This window comes from Pyxicephalus adspersus, chromosome 2, assembly GCF_032062135.1.
Source record: "Pyxicephalus adspersus chromosome 2, UCB_Pads_2.0, whole genome shotgun sequence".
Classification (NCBI taxonomy): domain Eukaryota; kingdom Metazoa; phylum Chordata; class Amphibia; order Anura; family Pyxicephalidae; genus Pyxicephalus; species Pyxicephalus adspersus.
Genome location: NC_092859.1, coordinates 84592452 through 84611250, shown reverse-complemented (window position 1 = coordinate 84611250; position 18799 = coordinate 84592452). Strand labels below are relative to the sequence as shown.

At 38.0% G+C, this 18799-nt stretch overlaps 1 protein-coding gene across 5 annotated transcripts in view; it reads right to left on the bottom strand.

Annotated features, from left to right (window-relative positions):
- Positions 1-18503, bottom strand: part of SRGAP1 (SLIT-ROBO Rho GTPase activating protein 1) — an 86183-nt gene extending 67680 nt beyond the window's left edge. For 2 of the 5 annotated variants that reach the window (XM_072401287.1, XM_072401286.1), the window contains exon 1: positions 17722-18498. In XM_072401287.1, the coding sequence (XP_072257388.1) occupies positions 17722-17788 (67 nt within the window). In that variant the 5' untranslated portion in view covers positions 17789-18498. Of the gene's footprint in view, positions 1-17721 lie in introns of all 5 variants that reach the window. The other 3 variants (XR_011919457.1, XM_072401288.1, XM_072401284.1) reach the window with 3 other exon arrangements.
- Between the last annotated feature and the right edge of the window lie 296 nt (positions 18504-18799).

The following is an 18799-nucleotide window of genomic DNA, read 5'->3' as shown; positions in this document are numbered from 1 at the left end:
TAGTATGAGGTGTGCAGAGAGATTATTTCTCCCAGTAATTGGTATAGGAGGCATTTTTCCAGAGGGATTCTAAGGTCACAGCCAACCTACTGTGCATTCAAGGCTGAATTAGTGCCATCAAAGGACTTTTCGTTTCATGTACCTAGGTAGTGCATTCTGCGCGGTCATTAATAGTTATGAACATGTCCTTTTGTAGTCATCTTTCAGGCTCGTGTTCTAGTCAGTTTGCTGATGTAAGTAAGGGCCAGCAGGAGATTTTCTTACAACAGATGTTTAAAAGTTCTGTTAAAAGTGCACAGCAACAATTAATAATAGGTATTGAAGCATAGCTCCTTCCTTTACTAGGCATGTTTCCCACTATTTGTTTACATAAAAAGAGAACACATCATCTTGCAAAGCATTGGGCTTATCAGGTCTACAAATAATTTAATACATGAGAACGACGCCATGTGCCTAACACTAAGAAGAAGGGGGGAAATGGAAGAGACATTCAACTGGAGGTCTGCATCACTATCTCACCAAGCGTAGTGGAAGCCAAGAATTTAATAGAGTTTCATTTTAAGGGCCAAATAAAAGATAATCAGGGAATATAGTTTTATCATGACTAAAGTTTCCTTAAAAGTCATTTTTATGTTCTGTCATTCTTGCAGTTTCATAGTTTTACGTTTTTTTTAACCTATTTGGAGATTCTTCCTCTGGTGTCTAACAGTACAGTATATCAGTGAATGTAAGGGCAATAAGTGAAAAACGGCACCACTCTACTGTATGACCGGGGCGCGGGAAACAGGTAAGTACATATACTAAAAGGAAATAGGGTTGAAAAGCCTGCACAAGGCTAGTCATATACAGCTCAGATCTGATGGGTTAGTGAGAAAGCCATAACAAGATAACAAGAGATTATGACATTGGGAATCACTCATTCCAGCACAAAATTTTCCAAAGTTTTGATGAGAAGAGGGAAGACCACTCTTAAGCACATTTGTTCAAAAGAAAAAAATCACACAAAAAACAGTGGGATTAGCTATGCTAACACACAAATTACAACCTATGCAATAGTTTGATATTCACTTCAGTCCAAAAAACTATTTTGAAATAACACTGCACATGGCTTTCTAAAAATGGCACCCATACTCAATAAATAACAAAATCTGAGAACAATAGAATTCCTTTGCACACAAATCCAACATCTGAGGGCCCATCCACTCTTGTGTACTGCATTTGAATGCACTGTGACATTCATGCACAGGCAATAATAGGCTGCTCAAAATACCAAAACACACTAATAATGGGTGCTATTAAGTGCTAAGTACTATTTTTGCCATTTCTGACAGTGCACCTAATATACATACATTGGCAACGTATGCGGAGACGCCATTTAGGAATAATACAGTTTCACATCAATTCAGGCTTTTGTGTTGCAAAGCAAATGACAAGTTTTGGCTTTGCCATACCACTACAAAAAGTAAACCACATGTATCCATCCCTTCTCCCCAAAAAAAAGGTATAATAAAGGTATGATCAGAAGATACGTTGCTGGTACAAAGTTACCATTACCAATTGGTGCACTACTACACATGTGGATGGACTCTGTCCCAAGGAGCTATTGCTCATGACAAACGGGTCTACCATTAGGAATTCAATCTGTGATGTAAAGCTTCAATAAGGTGTAATGAATAAATGACAAAAAAGAAGCTCTACAGAAGTAGCCAAGCTGCAGGCATGTCACATATGTAATGTGATATCATTATATTAAAACTAGATAAAAAGTATCCACTGCACCTTTTTAGGTACTTTAAAAAGACAGTAATAAATGATGGTCCCCAGACCATCTGTTAGTATGGGATTGTTTTATAACAATACACAGAACCATGGAAATTGCTAAGAAAAACAAAAAAACAAAAACCACACTCATACACAACACAAGTCCTGCTGAGTCTTTCATACAACAATATAAGGTTCATGAAAATGGAGACATTCAGGCCTGAGTGCGCAAAGGTCTTGACAGGATTGACCTCACCATACAACAATGGACCTGTAATACACAGGCATGGCTCTTAGAACAAATCATAGACAATAGGAACTGACTGCCTTTGTTCGTGATGAATGTCACTGTTGGTTTAGAGTCCCCTGGTGATTCAGAAGAACCAATTCAGCACCTGTACTGAAGCTTCTTCCAGTGTTGCTAGGGCTGAGGCGCCTCCTTCTCAGCACGCTGCTATTTGGCTGTGTGCGATAAGCCACGTCACACCACCAACAACCTACCCTGGGCTCAAATGTATTTTACTGCACAGTCACCATTCTTAAGCACAAAAAACCACATTTTTCAAAATAATATAGCAGAGAGTTTACCATATAAATTGCATAATGCCTTTCAAGATTGCAAGAAGGCTGTTAATACTGCTATCAGTGCCTTGCATGCTCGTTCAAAACCATAATCACTTACACAGGAGGTCAGCGCATCCCATCTGCTGGACCCTGCAGCAAAATTAACCTAATCCCAATAATAGCAGGTGCCTGGGAATATTAGCGATGAGCATTTTTATGTCACCCTCTCCAAATGTCAGAAGAGATCAGCTCAATAATCAAACCATTTAAGCAAGAATTATTACACTTGAAAAGGCTGAAAGGAATTTATAAATGCATTAATGTATCTGCAAAAGGACAACAAAAATGCAAACACGACACCCAAAAAATATCCATTTGATGATTATAGGCACAAGAAAACTGTATGGAAAGCAGTGTTATTTAGGCTTTCTAGTTATAGCTGTATACTTAAAATAGTGTTTCACATTGGCAAGGAACCCTTTTATTAGTAATAGACAGCTGATTGTCTTATTCTAGTGACTCATTTTTAGACAGCCAAAATGCAGATTTTTATGAATGCACAGGAAGTTGAATCAACATCCAGGACAATTCTCAGCTACTTTGGTAAAGCAATTTCTTTTTTTTTTTTTTCCTTTGCTTTTTTTAATTTAGAAAGCAACTGACTACCAATAAAAGCTAAACTGCTAAAAACACAAACCATCATATAAAATAAACAAGCTTTAGAAAAAGGCAAGTTTTATAAATTATCTGTCACTAGAAAAAACTGCTGTACGCAAAATGTGCAGGAACCAAGAGGTCATCCTGCCGCTGTCCCTAAGATCTAGCTGTTATGGCCACATTTCAGGCCACTGTGACAGGTAAACAAATCTGCAACACTTTTGGGTACAGAACATGTACCCAAAAAAACATTCCACTACTTCCTGGTGCCAACGCTGACCCATCACTAACAGAGGTTATCTCATTAGCCAATAGGGAGGAAGGGGAAAGCAAGTTTTGGTATAATCAGGATGAATGGTGTACGGATGCTGGATTTTTGTTACTCAAGATAAACATTCATGATTATCTTGGGGAGCAAATGTTGTTGGGGGACAAATGCTACTTTTGTATGATCGGCCACATCAGAAACAAAAGGGGGAGGGGGGAGGAGGTGAGTAAAGCACCATTTGCTATTTCTTCCACAACCTCCTGCCAGCACAAACCCCAACCCCCCTCCAATCATTTGTACAGTGCTCCAACTATCACAAACTATTTCAGGGATAATTACCAGACATGTATGAAGATTTACAGTCTATATTATAAAAAAAGAACCTCCACAGTTGAGCAATAAATCCTGCTCATAGGTTAGAAACACAACAACACAATCTTGTGCTCCGCCATGGTGTATTCTTTACACAGCAATGAATACGGCACTAGAGCTTTGGTTGGCATAGAGTACCAGCCCTGAACCGTGATCTTCACTCACAATACATACCAAGTAGAAAACCCAAGTAGAAAAGTAAGAATTTTTTGTTGTGTAGTTTCACAACTATGCATTTCAGTTAGGTGTGTTTTGGAAGCAGAAACTGTGAATTCATTGTGTGTTACCTCATGTAGTGAAAGGGATTAAAAAAAAAAAAAACCCAAATGAAACTCTTTTTTTCTGTATTTTTGTTTGTATATAGTACTGTAAATGATATGTGCTAGGAAATGTCTTTTACTGAGCCATGTTCTTTTTTTATGGCTCTTTAATTCAATATAATAACTAGATCCACCACAGCCCACAAGGGAGCTTAGAGGGGCTTTTCCATTATCACTTTCCACTGCTACAAACCGGACAAAACACACAGTTCAAAAACAACAATAAAGCAACAGGGGAAAAAAAATATGGTGGGTTTTTTTTTTTTTTTTTGTTAGTAAGAAAACATTTTAGAATGTTTGTTTAATCATTCAATCATTTTTCAATGCAAACAAAATACTCAAAGGTTGGGAATACAAGGTCTTACCATTTTCCCCTAAATTATTACAATAGAAAAATGAGAAAATAAAGGGCTTGTTTTTCTCATCATCATTTTTGCATATGTTATTCAATCGAACACAAATGTTTCATACAAGTGATTTGTATTTTATGTTTGTATGATTCCAGTCCTTGTTTCAAAATATATATTTATAAAAACACACACAGTTTTGAGCAACCTCAAGTCACAATTAGATTTTTTTCATGCAGTCACAAATCAAGCATTTCTCTCTTTCAAGAGCTTACTATTGCTGCACGTTACCCTATTAAAAGTCATGATCCCTAATGCAGAATATTAATTTTAATTGTATTTTAGTGATCCCTTATGCCTTTTATTTCCTGGGACTGCATGTATCAGGTAAAGGGAAAGTAGGTATCAGATTTAAAAATCAAATCATTAAAGGACCAATTCTATGTAACGTTTTAGGCATTTACATTCAGAGAACATTTATTTCTAATAAATACTAAAATGATGACCTTGCTAAATGCATAAATCCAGAGCATAAAAGCAAGTACCAACAAAACCAGGCACCTAAGTAGGGCATATCTGGCTGTCTGCCATTTGGCAAAGGATGTGGAAGTTTTGTCTGTACTTGTACCCCCATGCCTGGAATCCTGAATAAGCAGCTGCATAAGGTTGGCAATCATTTGCTGCAGAATTACTACTGTACTTGTGTCAGTTCCTCACTTAAAGGAAACTTATTTTTTCAGTAGATAAATACACTTATCTTCTCTTAACTTCTCCAGCCTTGGAGAGCTTTAATAAATCAGGGCCATTATACCTGGATTTAGAACTTTTTTGGACCACTATACAGACACCTTTTAAGTCCAAAGAGGTTAAAAGATATGGAAATGATTTGGATACATACAAGACATGGTTACGTATAAAACTAAACAAAATACAGAATGTCCCCTTATGCAAATAAGTAGGTCAATACCTTAGATAGCCCAAGTTACAGAGTGATATTTTTATATCAAACCTAATTACTTTGCATTTAAAAATAGCCCAAAAGAGTGTAGCAGCCAGAATCATTTTCACAGCTCATGGAGACAGGAATGCAATGCAACTCTGTAGGACGTATTGTCTTGGCAATGTAATGTCTCATTATCACTTCACTGCAAGGGCAACAAAACCTTCACAAGCAGGCAGCAATGCTCAAAAATAATAATCAAGCATTTCCACCACGTTCCATGGTTGTTAAAAACTGCTCATCAGACTATGCATTGCCTGCGAAAAACAAACTTCAGTTGGTTATGATCATGATTGTTCCACAAAGTGATGGGTGGGGTGTGATAAGTGTGGAGTGCTGTACCATTTTGTCCAAGTATCCATGGGAGTCTAAAGGTCCGTACACACTTCCAATTTTTATCGTTCAAAACGAACGACGAACAAACGACGAACGATCGATTGGGCAAAAATCGTTCGTAAAAAAAGTAACCAACGACGCCGACGAACGAGGTAAGTCGTTGGAAACGAACGACCATCTGATCCGCCGGTCCGGTCGTTCATTTCCAACGACTATCCTCGTTCGTCGGCGTCGTTGGTTACTTTTTTTACAAACGATTTTTGGCCAATCGGTCGTTCGTCGTTCATTTCCAACGATAAAAATTGGACGTGTGTACGCAGCTTTAGACACTTTGTTTTTGGGTGCTTTTCTCAAAAGTTTAACTTACCACAAAAAGTGTTGTCAAAAAAGAAAGGGGGCAACTAATGAATCCCACAAAAACAAAAGATTTACCTATCCTTCTTTGGTATTATGCCTGGTTCATAGGATCACATGGTAGTAACAAGCATTAGTTGCAAACACTGCAGAGTTGCTGTGCCATTCACTTCACCTAGTATCCCAATGCATTATAGCAACTCACCTGCACTCAGTACACCTCAATGCATGGAGGCATTCCCAGCAAAGGTCAGATGAAGTTTGATCAAAACTAGGGTCTGTTGGCAGGTCATTCAAAATAATTAGACTGCATTAATGCACCAGACATATGTGACATATTTTGGTTTCCTTGAGAATATTTGCCTCAATTTACGCAAACCAACTTTTGAGAGACATAATAAATATGGATGAATACTGCAATGAGTTAAGTACAGTAAACTGCACACATCCCATCACTTTTCTATGATCTAGTAAAATCAAATGGGGGCCAAACCAGCATCAAAAGAAAAAACAGCTTATACATTTGCTGTTACAGTTAGCAGGCAATAAAAATGAAATGATTACCTATCTCCAAAACTGCATCCATCATGCTGAACAAAAAAAAAAATTAAATTAAACTCATATGGCTTACATCCATGAATAATGGAGACAAGACCAAGAAATACAGATACAGGTAGAGAAAGAACAGCAATCATTATTACTGTAAATTTATCAGAAAAACACAGATATCAACTGCAATCCAATGTTGTAAGGCAAAACACAACTTAAAAAAAAAAACATTTTGTACATATACATTGTGTACAATATCTTCTACAAATGAACTAAGAAAACTATTTTACTGCAGTGTAAATTCAGTAGTATCGTCTGCAAGTGAATTATTTATAAGGTAAGCAATATGTCTCCTTAAAGAAAAGGGCACTGCAGCAGTACAACTGTTCTGCATTCTTGTATCAAAGAACACTGATCACATATAATCCAAGTGGAATTCATCAGGGGTGCTTGGTCAATGTATGTTTTTACTGGCAAAATGTCTGCTAACATGTGAGTTACTTGCTTGCAACCAAATAGTTTAATACATATTCCTTTTGGTATAAAATATAAAAAATATTTATATTTGTGCCATATATATATATATATATATATATATATATATATATATACACACACACACACACACACACACACAAGTGCCATCCATGCATTATAAGAGGTATTAGACAGCCCCTTATCCATCCCCCACAATCCTTTCACGGCCTGTCCATGAATAGAAGCAAATCACTAGCTTTCAATATTAGTCTCCAGTTTCCCTTCCTGCTGTTTAGCAAGAAAAAAAAAACAATTTTAAATAGGGTGATTCACCTTACTGCTACCATTTATACACTTTACCAAGCTAATCTTTTAAATACTGTAGCTATAGATGTTCTTTTTAAAATCCATTAGCATGAAAAAGCCCTAAAGGCAATTACCTGATACACTAAAACAATTCAATGGTATTTATACAACTGTTTTTAGTTTTTGCTTGGCCAGGGTCTTCAAGTCACATGCCAGAACACACACAGCCCAATAAATAGTGTCTCTTTAGACACATGGAGCATGTCATGTCTACTAAATCACCATCACTGCAAGAACTATACTTTGGACATGCTCCAAAAGACACAGTGATTACTTCAAGTGCATGAATTAGCATAATGCCCCTATTATGCTATCATGAATATTGTTGTGCAGTATTGTGTAAAGTGCATTTTATAGAGCGTTATTGCAAAAAAAAAAAAAGTGACATGCAAACTTTCTGGAAGCTGCATTTTTCTTGACTGGCACCTTTGCACGCCTACACTGCATTGCACATGGGCATTTTTGAGTGGAGCATTAGGAAACAGCCCAGTTTTTAAGTTAGCAGCTCATACATAATAAATGGACTGCTTTAGCACACCACATGTTAATGTGCAACAGTGGCTGATATAAATTTAAATGGGTCTTAAGGAACACAATTTTTTAATAATAATTGGAACATTCTGTTTCAGAATATATAAACGTTGTTCAGTTTGCACAGATGACCATTTCCTGCCATTCTCTACAATAACAAATTGGTTAGAACAGTAGAAGGAGACAAATTCCAGAGCAAAGGATTAAAACTGGAATATGCAATAGATCAAGATATTAAAAAGGATTTAATTGGTATTTGTTTCCCTATGCATTTGCTTTTTTATGCAGGAAACAACAGTGTGTAATAAGAAATAATGAAATATAAGAAGTAAAAACAGAACACTGGGAAAAGAGTTCCCGGTCAGTTTTTGCACAATCTTCTCAAAATGATTTCAAGCTCTTTGATCATTTTATTAACAGATGACAGAATAAATATAACATTCATGTGGTTTTTGTCTGTGGTGGACAACCTCAAAATGTTCAGAATGCTTAAACTTTGTCATGTTCAATGCACATAATTCACCAAAAATGAAAATAAAATCCTAGTCATTTTACACGATTTAGGGTCACTCCCCAAAAATTGTTTAGCACAAAACAACAGATTATTAAGAGTAAAACCTGAATCCTAGCACTACAGAAGATTTTCTCCAAAAAAAAAAAAAAAAAAACATAATATAACATAATAATAATAATAATAATAAGTTTTGCATCTTCTTAAATCATTAGTTCATTTCAAAATTTACACTGATTTCTCGTTTCAAGCAGAGCCACTTTCAGATAATATGAACACTGCACTGGCCCCCAATAAATAAATTATCCAATGGGCTTATCATTTACGATTATAACATGCCTGGGATGCTTCTTATCTTATGATGGTGTGGACCTAAGCTACATACACACATAAGATGATTCTCGTCCTGGATGAATAGTCATGCACATCTTGGATGTTGAAATTCTGACAGTGGTCCCTTGATGTTGTTCATCAATCGGTCACAGAGGATTGATGAGTGACCAATCATGAACAACCGATATGCACTCCAACAGAGAATGTGCTTTGTCACAGCAGCACGATATAGCCATCGGCTGTGTCCTTATAGTACTTGAAATTAAGGAGCAATATTTTATAAAATTCAGGTTTAGAAATACCCACCCTAAACGTAATGACTGGACTATTTTTATTCAGTAAGAGCTCTAACACAAAGTTTGAGGGGACAGGTATGGGCGTGACATATCTGCCTTGGCTTTTGGCTATTGCTTTTTACCTAAAAGATACACATGAAATCTTTAGATTTTAGATCTGGTCTAGTTCAAATCATCATTGTAATAATATTTGCCAATTATTTCACCAAACCAGAAATATGTTTTCTGTTTTTCCCCTGTATGTCTATCCAACAGCCATAATAACTATTGTGGCTAAGTATTGCAATGAGGTATACGAGTAAAAGGCACAATATCTACGCTATGTCTGCCAACCAAGAATCCATCCTTTTAGCACACTAATATTTTTGTGATAAATGTAATGAGCAATACATCTGGATACATCATAACTACACTGAAAATTAATCTCAAGGAAAGAGGGAAGTTAATTGTATATACAAAATATTTATCTAGATACATAGTAACTTTTCTGCAGATAATTCTAAAAGAAATGGGGCATGTCACAGACATTCCTTCCTTTTTAAACACTGAAGCAGTTATGAGGGAGTATGATCCGGTCAGTTTGTGGCATTGCACAAAACATCATCACTGTCACACAATGGGCTCAATTCACACAGCATTAATGATTTATTGCCATAGTGACCAACATCTTTAACTAAAAGAGCCACAAAAAAGGACTTTTATGGCAAATAGCACATTTGTTACAGCAAAGTGAACTGATCCTCATTTCCAGTTTTGAAACACTGACGCAAGAAGAGAGATGCTGACCTCCTACAAAAATAATCACCTAACCTATAATATTTGGTTGCTCCCCTTGGTCAAACACTCTTTTAAAAAAGTATTTTAACAGTGCTTTTCTAGATCTATCAATATATATTTTTAAAGAATATGGTCATGCAAATTGGTCAGATTTCTAAGAGATCTCCAGTGATCTGGAATGGTAAAATGTGCACAATGTTGGTAAAGGTATGGGTGGGGTTTGGATCTTTGTCCTTCCAGAAGTAGAGCTTTCTTTTGCTATGAAAATGGCACAGGCCACAGTCTCTGTCCATTCTTGTCAGCCTATGTCAATAAGTGCAAATCATTGCCAGCATCTGTCACCAACTAAGAGATCAGTAAAATCTCTTCATTTCAAATGTCACACAAAAGGTACTCACAGCCATGATACAGGTCAGTCTACTGATCTGGTCTTTGTAGGGTCAAATTAGGGGATTCTATCAAGGCAGTGAGTGGGGGAGGTCCAAGGTTTGGATATTGGCCTGGACACTAACTGCATGGGGTTATTATATACGCTCACATCCTAAAAACATACTGGAAGGTTAGGAAGCCCCCCCCCCCCCCCTTCTAAAAAAAAAATGACCTTAGACTAGGACTATGATAGAAACATCAGATTGTGAGCTCCTTTGAATTGAAAGTTTGAGACATGACTATGGAATCCGTCTTACTCATAAGAAAAATCCTAATTCATTTCAGAAACTGGGGCAAAATTATGAAAGCGTATTTAAAATCAAAGCACATAACCAAATATGTTGTTGCAAATGATTCTTTATTGCAAACACGTGTAATCTTGTTTTTATAGGCCCTGCTTTAGAATAAATCATACCATAAATGTATGCCGAGAGACATTTGTTGCTAGAGTCCCAACACCTCAGCTGCAGCATTGGCACCCTTTCCTTAACATCTCCGAGTTGGACTACAGGTAGCCATAATGGCACATCCTGCCATAGTCACCAACGTAAGACTGTGCTTTTCACCTCCCTCTGAAGCGTGCATCCAACCAAACAAAAGTCCACAGATTATGAACCACAAATGAACAGAAAACATAAAGGGAATGCCATGTTTAATTTTATTTTGTTTTATTTACAGTTTCCTTCAAAACTACATACTATTTTGAATGTTTGATTTTACCTTAAGAAAAGGACTAGAGAAACATTTTAAAAGTAAATGAATGACAGATTTGGACACATTAGGTGCAACAGTTTTTACCTTCATATGCAACCAACCCATGCTTGTGTAATCCTAGGCAGCCAATAGTGACTGGCATACCACTAGAGCCAAGACAGATAAGAGATACACAAATATGAAAGGTCAAAGATTTAATTCTGTTGCAAGGATTCTTCAGACCATCTGGGAGCAATTTATGATTCAATATGTTTAATTACCATAAATCTGCCCCAAATCTGTCTCACCAATCCTGCCTTGCTATGGGATGGAATTTATCCATGGTCCCCAAGGTGTTACATAAGTGAAGTCACAACAAGAAAAAAAATGTGTTTCACAGGTGGGGGAAGGGAAGAGACGTAGCTGGGTTGTTTAGTTAGGTCACCAGGTTTGTGTAAAATCGCTAAAATTGATGAGCGGAAATAATCAATTAGACAGCTTCCAAGTATGTATTATAACTGGGAATTCAGAAGTGAATTCAGAGTCAGGCAATGTTTAGATTGGTGATGAGGATGCAGTACCTTTCCTCACACCCCTGACCGCTACCCTAGGTACAAGACACTACATTTAGGGTACCAATCGTGGTCGCCCATAACAAATGAATAAGGGTGGTATATTGTTAAAAAAAAAAACCCAATCAAGCAGAATATTTAATGCAGAAGGCACAAGCGATGTCCCATCTCCAATAAAGCACCTGCTTCTCTGCTTTTTTAAGCAGGTGAGTCTTTATTGCAGAAGGGAAATGCTGGCTCTTCTGCAATATAACAAACTTACTTCCTGTTGACAATCTTTTGTTGAATATACATGTTGTTGAGCTGCACACGCAACATGCAAGTTTAGTTCTACTTTAACATTTGAATGGTCATTTTGAAAAGTCTGATCTCATCACTCTCAAGAGCTGCTCCATGATTTCAAAGCAGGTTTATTTAAAAAAATAGCACAAGTGAATAGTATCCCTGTACAGAAAAAATAGTGAGCAATACCTTCCAAGTTATAAAATGTAATACCTATATTATATTAGATGTGACACTAATCTAGCACTAATCTAACAATCTAGCAATATTATTGTACAGTACCCAGGTTTCACCTTGACACAAGAAATCTTTCTGTTGCAGGTAACAACTTTTATTACTCCTGTCAGCTCCAGAGTTATTTGTGCCAAGTATGGAGATAAAAAAAAGCATGCAGAGTAAACATCTGGAATCTTCTGCTAATGTTGTCAGTGTGAAGACACATCTTCCACCTGGACACCCAACAGTCTAATGCTGGCCATACAATGGTCATTAAGTACATGATAACCTAAATCACTGACATTTTCCAGATATTGATAATTTACTTGGTTACAGCATGCATTATACTGAGCATCTTTGGACCCATTCCTTTCTGCCTCCTCTGCCCTCCAAAAGCAAGGAAAGTTTCTCATGCTGAGAAACAATATTGGCGGTCAAAACATGGGGAGCGACATAGGTTAGGCAAATTTGTGAACTCTCAGATATCCTTCGACTGAAAAGATATCAGATTGGAAACAACATGTTTTCTAATAGATTTGATGTTTATATTGAATATAATGTGGAAGCCATTATCAATATTGAAGTGAATGACCACCATATGAATGGAAGGTTTGATCCTGGTCATCATTTATCAGTCATGCTTCGTCTCTTAGGCTTAATGCGGAAAAAATGTAATGTATATATTCACTTTTTCCAGTATACCGTTGTCCAGCAACTCTTACAGTACCGGCCACTCCGATTCCAAGAACGTGCTCCGCACGGAGCCAGCACTGACACCGAACTCTGTGCACAGGGAATGCCTCACGTCATCATGGAGGGCGTGTGCTGTGCAAATCTGGCCCTCTTTGCAAAAAGTTTGGAAACCCCTGCTTTAAATAAAAGGGTAACAACGCTTTTAAAGTAAAAATATTATTTGTTAGTGGTTTTTTTTTGTTTTTTTTTTGTTTTTTTTTAAGTGCAGCATCGCCCCTAGAAGATCAAGAATGAATGGGAGCGCAGAGGCTCTTGGCTGCTCCTTAGATGCTCGGGCATGCGCAGAAGAAGCCCTTTCATCAATAGGGAAAAGAAGTTTTTCCCAATCTACATGACCCGATCTTGCGCCTGCGCACTGCAAGATCGCGTGACGTAGAAAGAAGAATGCCGAAGAAGAGAGGAGAAGATGTAAGCGCCTGGCCGAAGACAGATCTCAGGACCTCTGCGCCAGGCCAAAGACAGATCTCAGGTCGACGCAGGACCTGATTAAAGAAATCTCCTGACTGATAGACTGATCTGCAGGATTGAAAGTGGTGTGATTTTTTTGTATTGAGTTTACTTCCACTTTAAGCTAATGTGGTCAGCTTAAAGTCAGCTTCTTAATTTATGTTTTGTGCTGCCTATCAGGTCTATAAGATAGGCATGCCAACGGCCCACTGAATAAGCTTGTGCAGCAGGCTGACAACATTTGCAGCTTGTAAGATAGTGTTCTTACATTTAGGATCTACAAGTAAGAAAGTTTGCTACAGAACCACAAAATCTTAACAAAACATACTGAAAAGTAAATCTTGGGTTTGCTTACACTTTTAGCTCTCGTCACTTTCAATATAAATCTCATCTTTACTTAATAGGAAGCAAAGCTCTATACAGATATGTGAGAACAACACGTACATCCTGCAGAATAAACAAAGGACACATGCTTGGTAAAAATAAACTGCCCTGTAAGCCAAATGTTTAACTCGATCATTAACATGGAAAAAGGATGTTCATCACAAGCCATTTGCTATATCATTCTATGACAACTTTAGTATGAATGAGTGTTCCAAAAGCATTACCTTTTGTAAATTAAACATGTACTTTTCCACAAAATGAATGTGATCACAGACATCATTATAAATGTGGATAGGTAAAAGTGCAAGGTACATGTGCTAATTTGACATTTGCAGTCAGCCAAATTTAACAATTGTTTAAAGGAAAGGTATCCTTTGCCAGCCCAGTTCTATTACAAGTGAACCGATATAGTTAGATAATGCATCTGCAATACAAACCCAATACCAGGAAAAATGCCTGTTTATAATGTGTCATCCTAACTAATCTCTGCAACACAATGTTTTTGCCTGTGGGAGTGCATCTGTAACCACATGACCAACAGATACAACCAAATTATTCTAAAGGATAAAACTCCCATACTGCTACAGCTTGAAAGGAAGAGACAGCCAACTGGCACAGATACAGCTTCAGTACATTCAAAATTTTAGAGCTGCCACCGAAACAAGAGATAGGGGGCTAATCTTCCAATGAAGTCACTTGTCCTGCTACATCACTCTAAAAGAGGAAATATCTTTATTTCTGTTGTGTTTCTTGGAAAAGAAGTGAATAGAAATTTGAATATTGGCACACAGAATATAAAAAAAACTGGCATGAGTTTAACCGTTTCCTTTCCAAAACTAACAGAAGATTTAAGTTTAGTTCTGCTTTAATTCTCTTGAAAGTGATGAGTAGAAGGACCAATATCTGCCATACACCATACAGTACCTGGTTTAACAAGTCTAATAGCTTTCCTAAATAGAGCTAGAGACTTGTGCAAAAAGATGCCAAAACGGATTCATTACAGCTAGTGATTTTTTTAACAATATTATGTAGAAAAGCAAAACAGTGCGATCTTGGAGCAGGTTCACCATGTGTGCCCCTCATACTATGTGAGTGTGTTTGTATGTTATAAAGAAAAGTGGTGTGATGGTTACACTTCCTTACAAATCAGGCTTCCTTCTCAGGATACATTAAACATTCCAGGCTTACATTGCAATTTAACAAATCACATGATCAAATGACACAGAATGAAAAAGTTTTACTAAATTCCACACAGGTCATGTGATCTGGCATGAGGTCCAGGTTTAGATACAGATAGATAATGATAATGGTAATGATTAGATAATGGTAATATTACTGCCAGTCTGTGGACACTGCACAGTCACTGGCCTGCCGGTCTGCAATAAACACATTGTGGTAAAGGGTAAACCCTGTGCTACCAACAAGGTAATGCTGCAAAGCACAGGGAAAGTGCTAGCTTCTAGTAACAATGTTGTTCACTACATGTCTTTGTTAATTCATAAAGTGAACCTGTCAGAATGACTTACTTAGGTTTAGGAGCACCAAGGATGGGTTTTTAACAAATGTTTTTTTTTAGCAGGTAACCTAATAAATGAGTACTCTTGAATTTACAACAAATCTAACAGGTTCACTTAAAGACACGTATCACAATATGTGGGGGGATTAGCCTGGCTGGAGTAGAAGCACATAATGGGACAAAAAGCAGTGTCCTTAGGTCTGATTGCTTCTAATGACACCCAAAGCCAGCTCCCTTTTACCTTCTACCAGATGTTAAAGTAGTTAGCAATACAAAGCAGCCATTGTGAACACCAATTGCCAGCTCTGTAAATACAATAGAAGCTAAGAGAAAAAAGAAAAAAAAAACTAGACATTTCAAGTTCGGCCCACAATAGCTAACTACCCTTTCCGTAACACAGGACAGAAAATACAGCTGGGGTAAAATTCACCATCTCAACTTACATTTCCCTTTTTCTAAAACAAAAACATAGAAGACGTATTAAACAATTTCTGATTGCACATAGCCCTCAGATATACAAAACAATATACTGGGCATCAGAGATCCACAGCCTTGCTTACAGGGGGCATTATTTCATAATACAATTAGGAATTATAGGCATAATAAAAAACAGATAACTTTTCGGGGACATAAATCAAGATTGATAAAAACTACTGACCGTTAAAAACTTTTTCAAAATGGCCACACTTTGATGATGGAAATAACCAAAGCATGATTTTACAACCAAAGACAAATGAGAACATCAATGGTTTAACACTTAACCTAGACGCCTCCTAGAACACTTCAAAACACATCTGACTGGAAGTGGGAGCAACAGCTGTCCAAGCAAGATTTGGTGAACATCCATAGCTCTAGTGAAATGTATGAAAACTATTTTTATGGATGGCAGTACATCCTTTTCTAAACAATTAGGTATTAAATCAAGCCCCTGACATACACCTTGTATGCACATTACTGTTATGTTTATGGCAAAATAATAAATATATATTCTTCGCATCCCATTTTTATTACAATGACATTTCTTAACAATACCAATAACGACAAAAAATGGAATTCATATTTTAGCGGTTGATTGTAATGAAAGCAAAAATCTATGTGAATGCTAGAGGCAACATCTTTTTTTCATTACATCAGCTCTTTGTATGTTGTTGCCAAAGCAGCATTTTAAGGAGAGTCCCTGTGCTAGCAAAATACCAACAACATATCTCCGGCATTGCACAGTACACTTGATGCAAACTTTGACCTTGTTCTAGTAGCCACAAGCAATAAATATATATGTACAGGTACAGTGGCTAAAAGTATGAGGTTTAGGTCAATGATTAATTCCCCTTCAGCAAAATAACAACCACAAAGCTGGGGGTGTGAAATATCATCCAGGAGCCTGATTCACCAAAGCCACTCCCAGAATAAACCATTGGAATAAAAAAAAAAAAAAAAGTTATCACGCCTTTTGCCATAATTATAATGCAGCTGAACATTGCAAGTTTGAAAGTCATCCCCTTAATTATGAATTACTGTATTGTAAGGATAATTACTAGATTTCAAATAACGCCAAATGATTTAATTGTTACATACATTTAAAGCAAAAACAACATTTGCAAGTAATTGTGATGTGCTTATAATCTAGGCCTAACACAGAAGTAAGCGGCAATCACAACGTTAAAGGATATCAATGGAACAATATTTACCATGCCACAGATCTTTTTTATAAATAAGCTTGATGAGTCATTGAACTCAATGAAGTGAAATCTAAACATATGCACGGTGTCTGCCATGGTAATTCCCATGAAATAGCACACAAGTTTCCAGCACACACATAGGGAACACAAGGCAGGTAAAGGATTAATGGCAGGAATCTACATACTCCATTCATGTTAGCACTTGAAGTCAACACTAATCTGTGACTGTACTTCACACTGACAGCCCATTGATGACTTTTCATCTTCTCCTTTGTTCCTTAGGAAAGTACAAAATAACACCTGGATGAAGAGCTCTTTACCTCACTGCTAAGTAAATCTATAAATAGGTTGCTGAAACAAAAGCCAACTTGGTTATTTTTACAGGGAAATCTGCATGCACAGCTGCACCACATCCCAAAATGATTTACATTATTCATTCAGAAAGATTTACAAAATAAATCATTCAAGTGAACAAAACTTAACAGTGGCACGGGCGATGAATAAACACAATACCTACTTAAAGAAGGAAACCCAAACACTAAATCTCATATAAGCTTTAACACGTCATTGCAAAATGTCATCTTTAGAGCTGTCACTATATTAAAATAACACCCAGTGATCTAGTGACCAAAGCTCCTGATTTAGGCACTTCCTGTTGTAGGGTGACAACGCTTTGTCCCTGCCACACATTACAGGCATGACCCACCACTGTCACCATTAGAAAACCCATCCTGAGAAATGGCATGCAGTCATTGAGGGAGTGTATGCATATAGACAGGAAGTGTATGCAAGGAGCTGCAGGAGATCACAAAGGTTACAGGGGGGAAATATTTTTTGTGCATGATGCACAGAGCAAATGTAATACAGATCTAATTCAACAAGCAGCTTATGAATGCACCACTGCCTCCATAGATCCACCAGATTGCCTTACCTTTCACTTGGCTTTCATACTCAGCAATGATCTCTTTGTCTTTCTTGAACCTGTTGGGGGTAGACATTTTTTTTCTTGACTTTTCCAAGCTGTAAATGTAATCTGTGCTGTAATTTTACAGATTGTAGGATGAAATGTGGGCAAGGTCCCCAGAAGCTGTGCAGGGGAGCAGGTCACTCTGATGAAGTTTGCTGGAAGACAAGGCTGGGGGTCAACAAAGAGGCCATGTTAGGAGTCCAGAAGGGCTGACCAGGGGTACTTAGAGGTACCAGCCAGGGGGGAGGGGTAGGGGGATGTGAAATGTAGAGTAACAAAGAGCAGAGGAATATTTGAGAAAGGCAGATCACACATTTAATACATGGAATGTATCATTAAGTTAGTGTGCTGGTTCAGAAGGGAACCAATAAGCTGAGCACTGGTTGCAGCAGAATGTTATAGGAGAATGTCAGCTCCCACACTGGATATACATACAGCACGGATCACTAGTACAATGAGGGCTCTCCCCTGTCTCAGTGTGCAGTGAGATGATGAATAGCAGCAGCCAGTAGCATGGTCCACCCCTACTAGTGCAGGCTGCCCAGTCCTCTCCGACCGAGCACAAAGACACGAGTCCACAGCAAACCCCGGGCACAGGACAATACACAGAACGGCCTCCACCTGCCTCTCACACAGCGAAGGCAGCCAGCACGGTTGCAGTTTTCCCCCTTTGGCTTTTCCTTCTCAGCCCTCAGTGGTCGCAGCACAGCAATGTGCAGCCAGACACAGCGAACCGCGGCTGGGAGGGAGAGGGAGGCGCCACAGCTCTACACCACCGCCTCCATAACCCCGGCACAGCCCGAGCCTGCTGCCGCTAATTGACAGCCCACACTGACCAATCAGCACACTAACATGATCGCCGCGACCTGGCTGTGAAGCAATCAGAGACGAGGGGTGGGTTATTTCCATGGTTACTGTGACAAGTGGAGAGGCCCCGGTGGCTCAGTGAGGTGATAGGGTTGCCTTGCACTGGCTGTAGGAATGGTGTGCAGCACTAACACCATGACACGGAATGCTGTGCACCGGCCTACTGTGTCAGCCC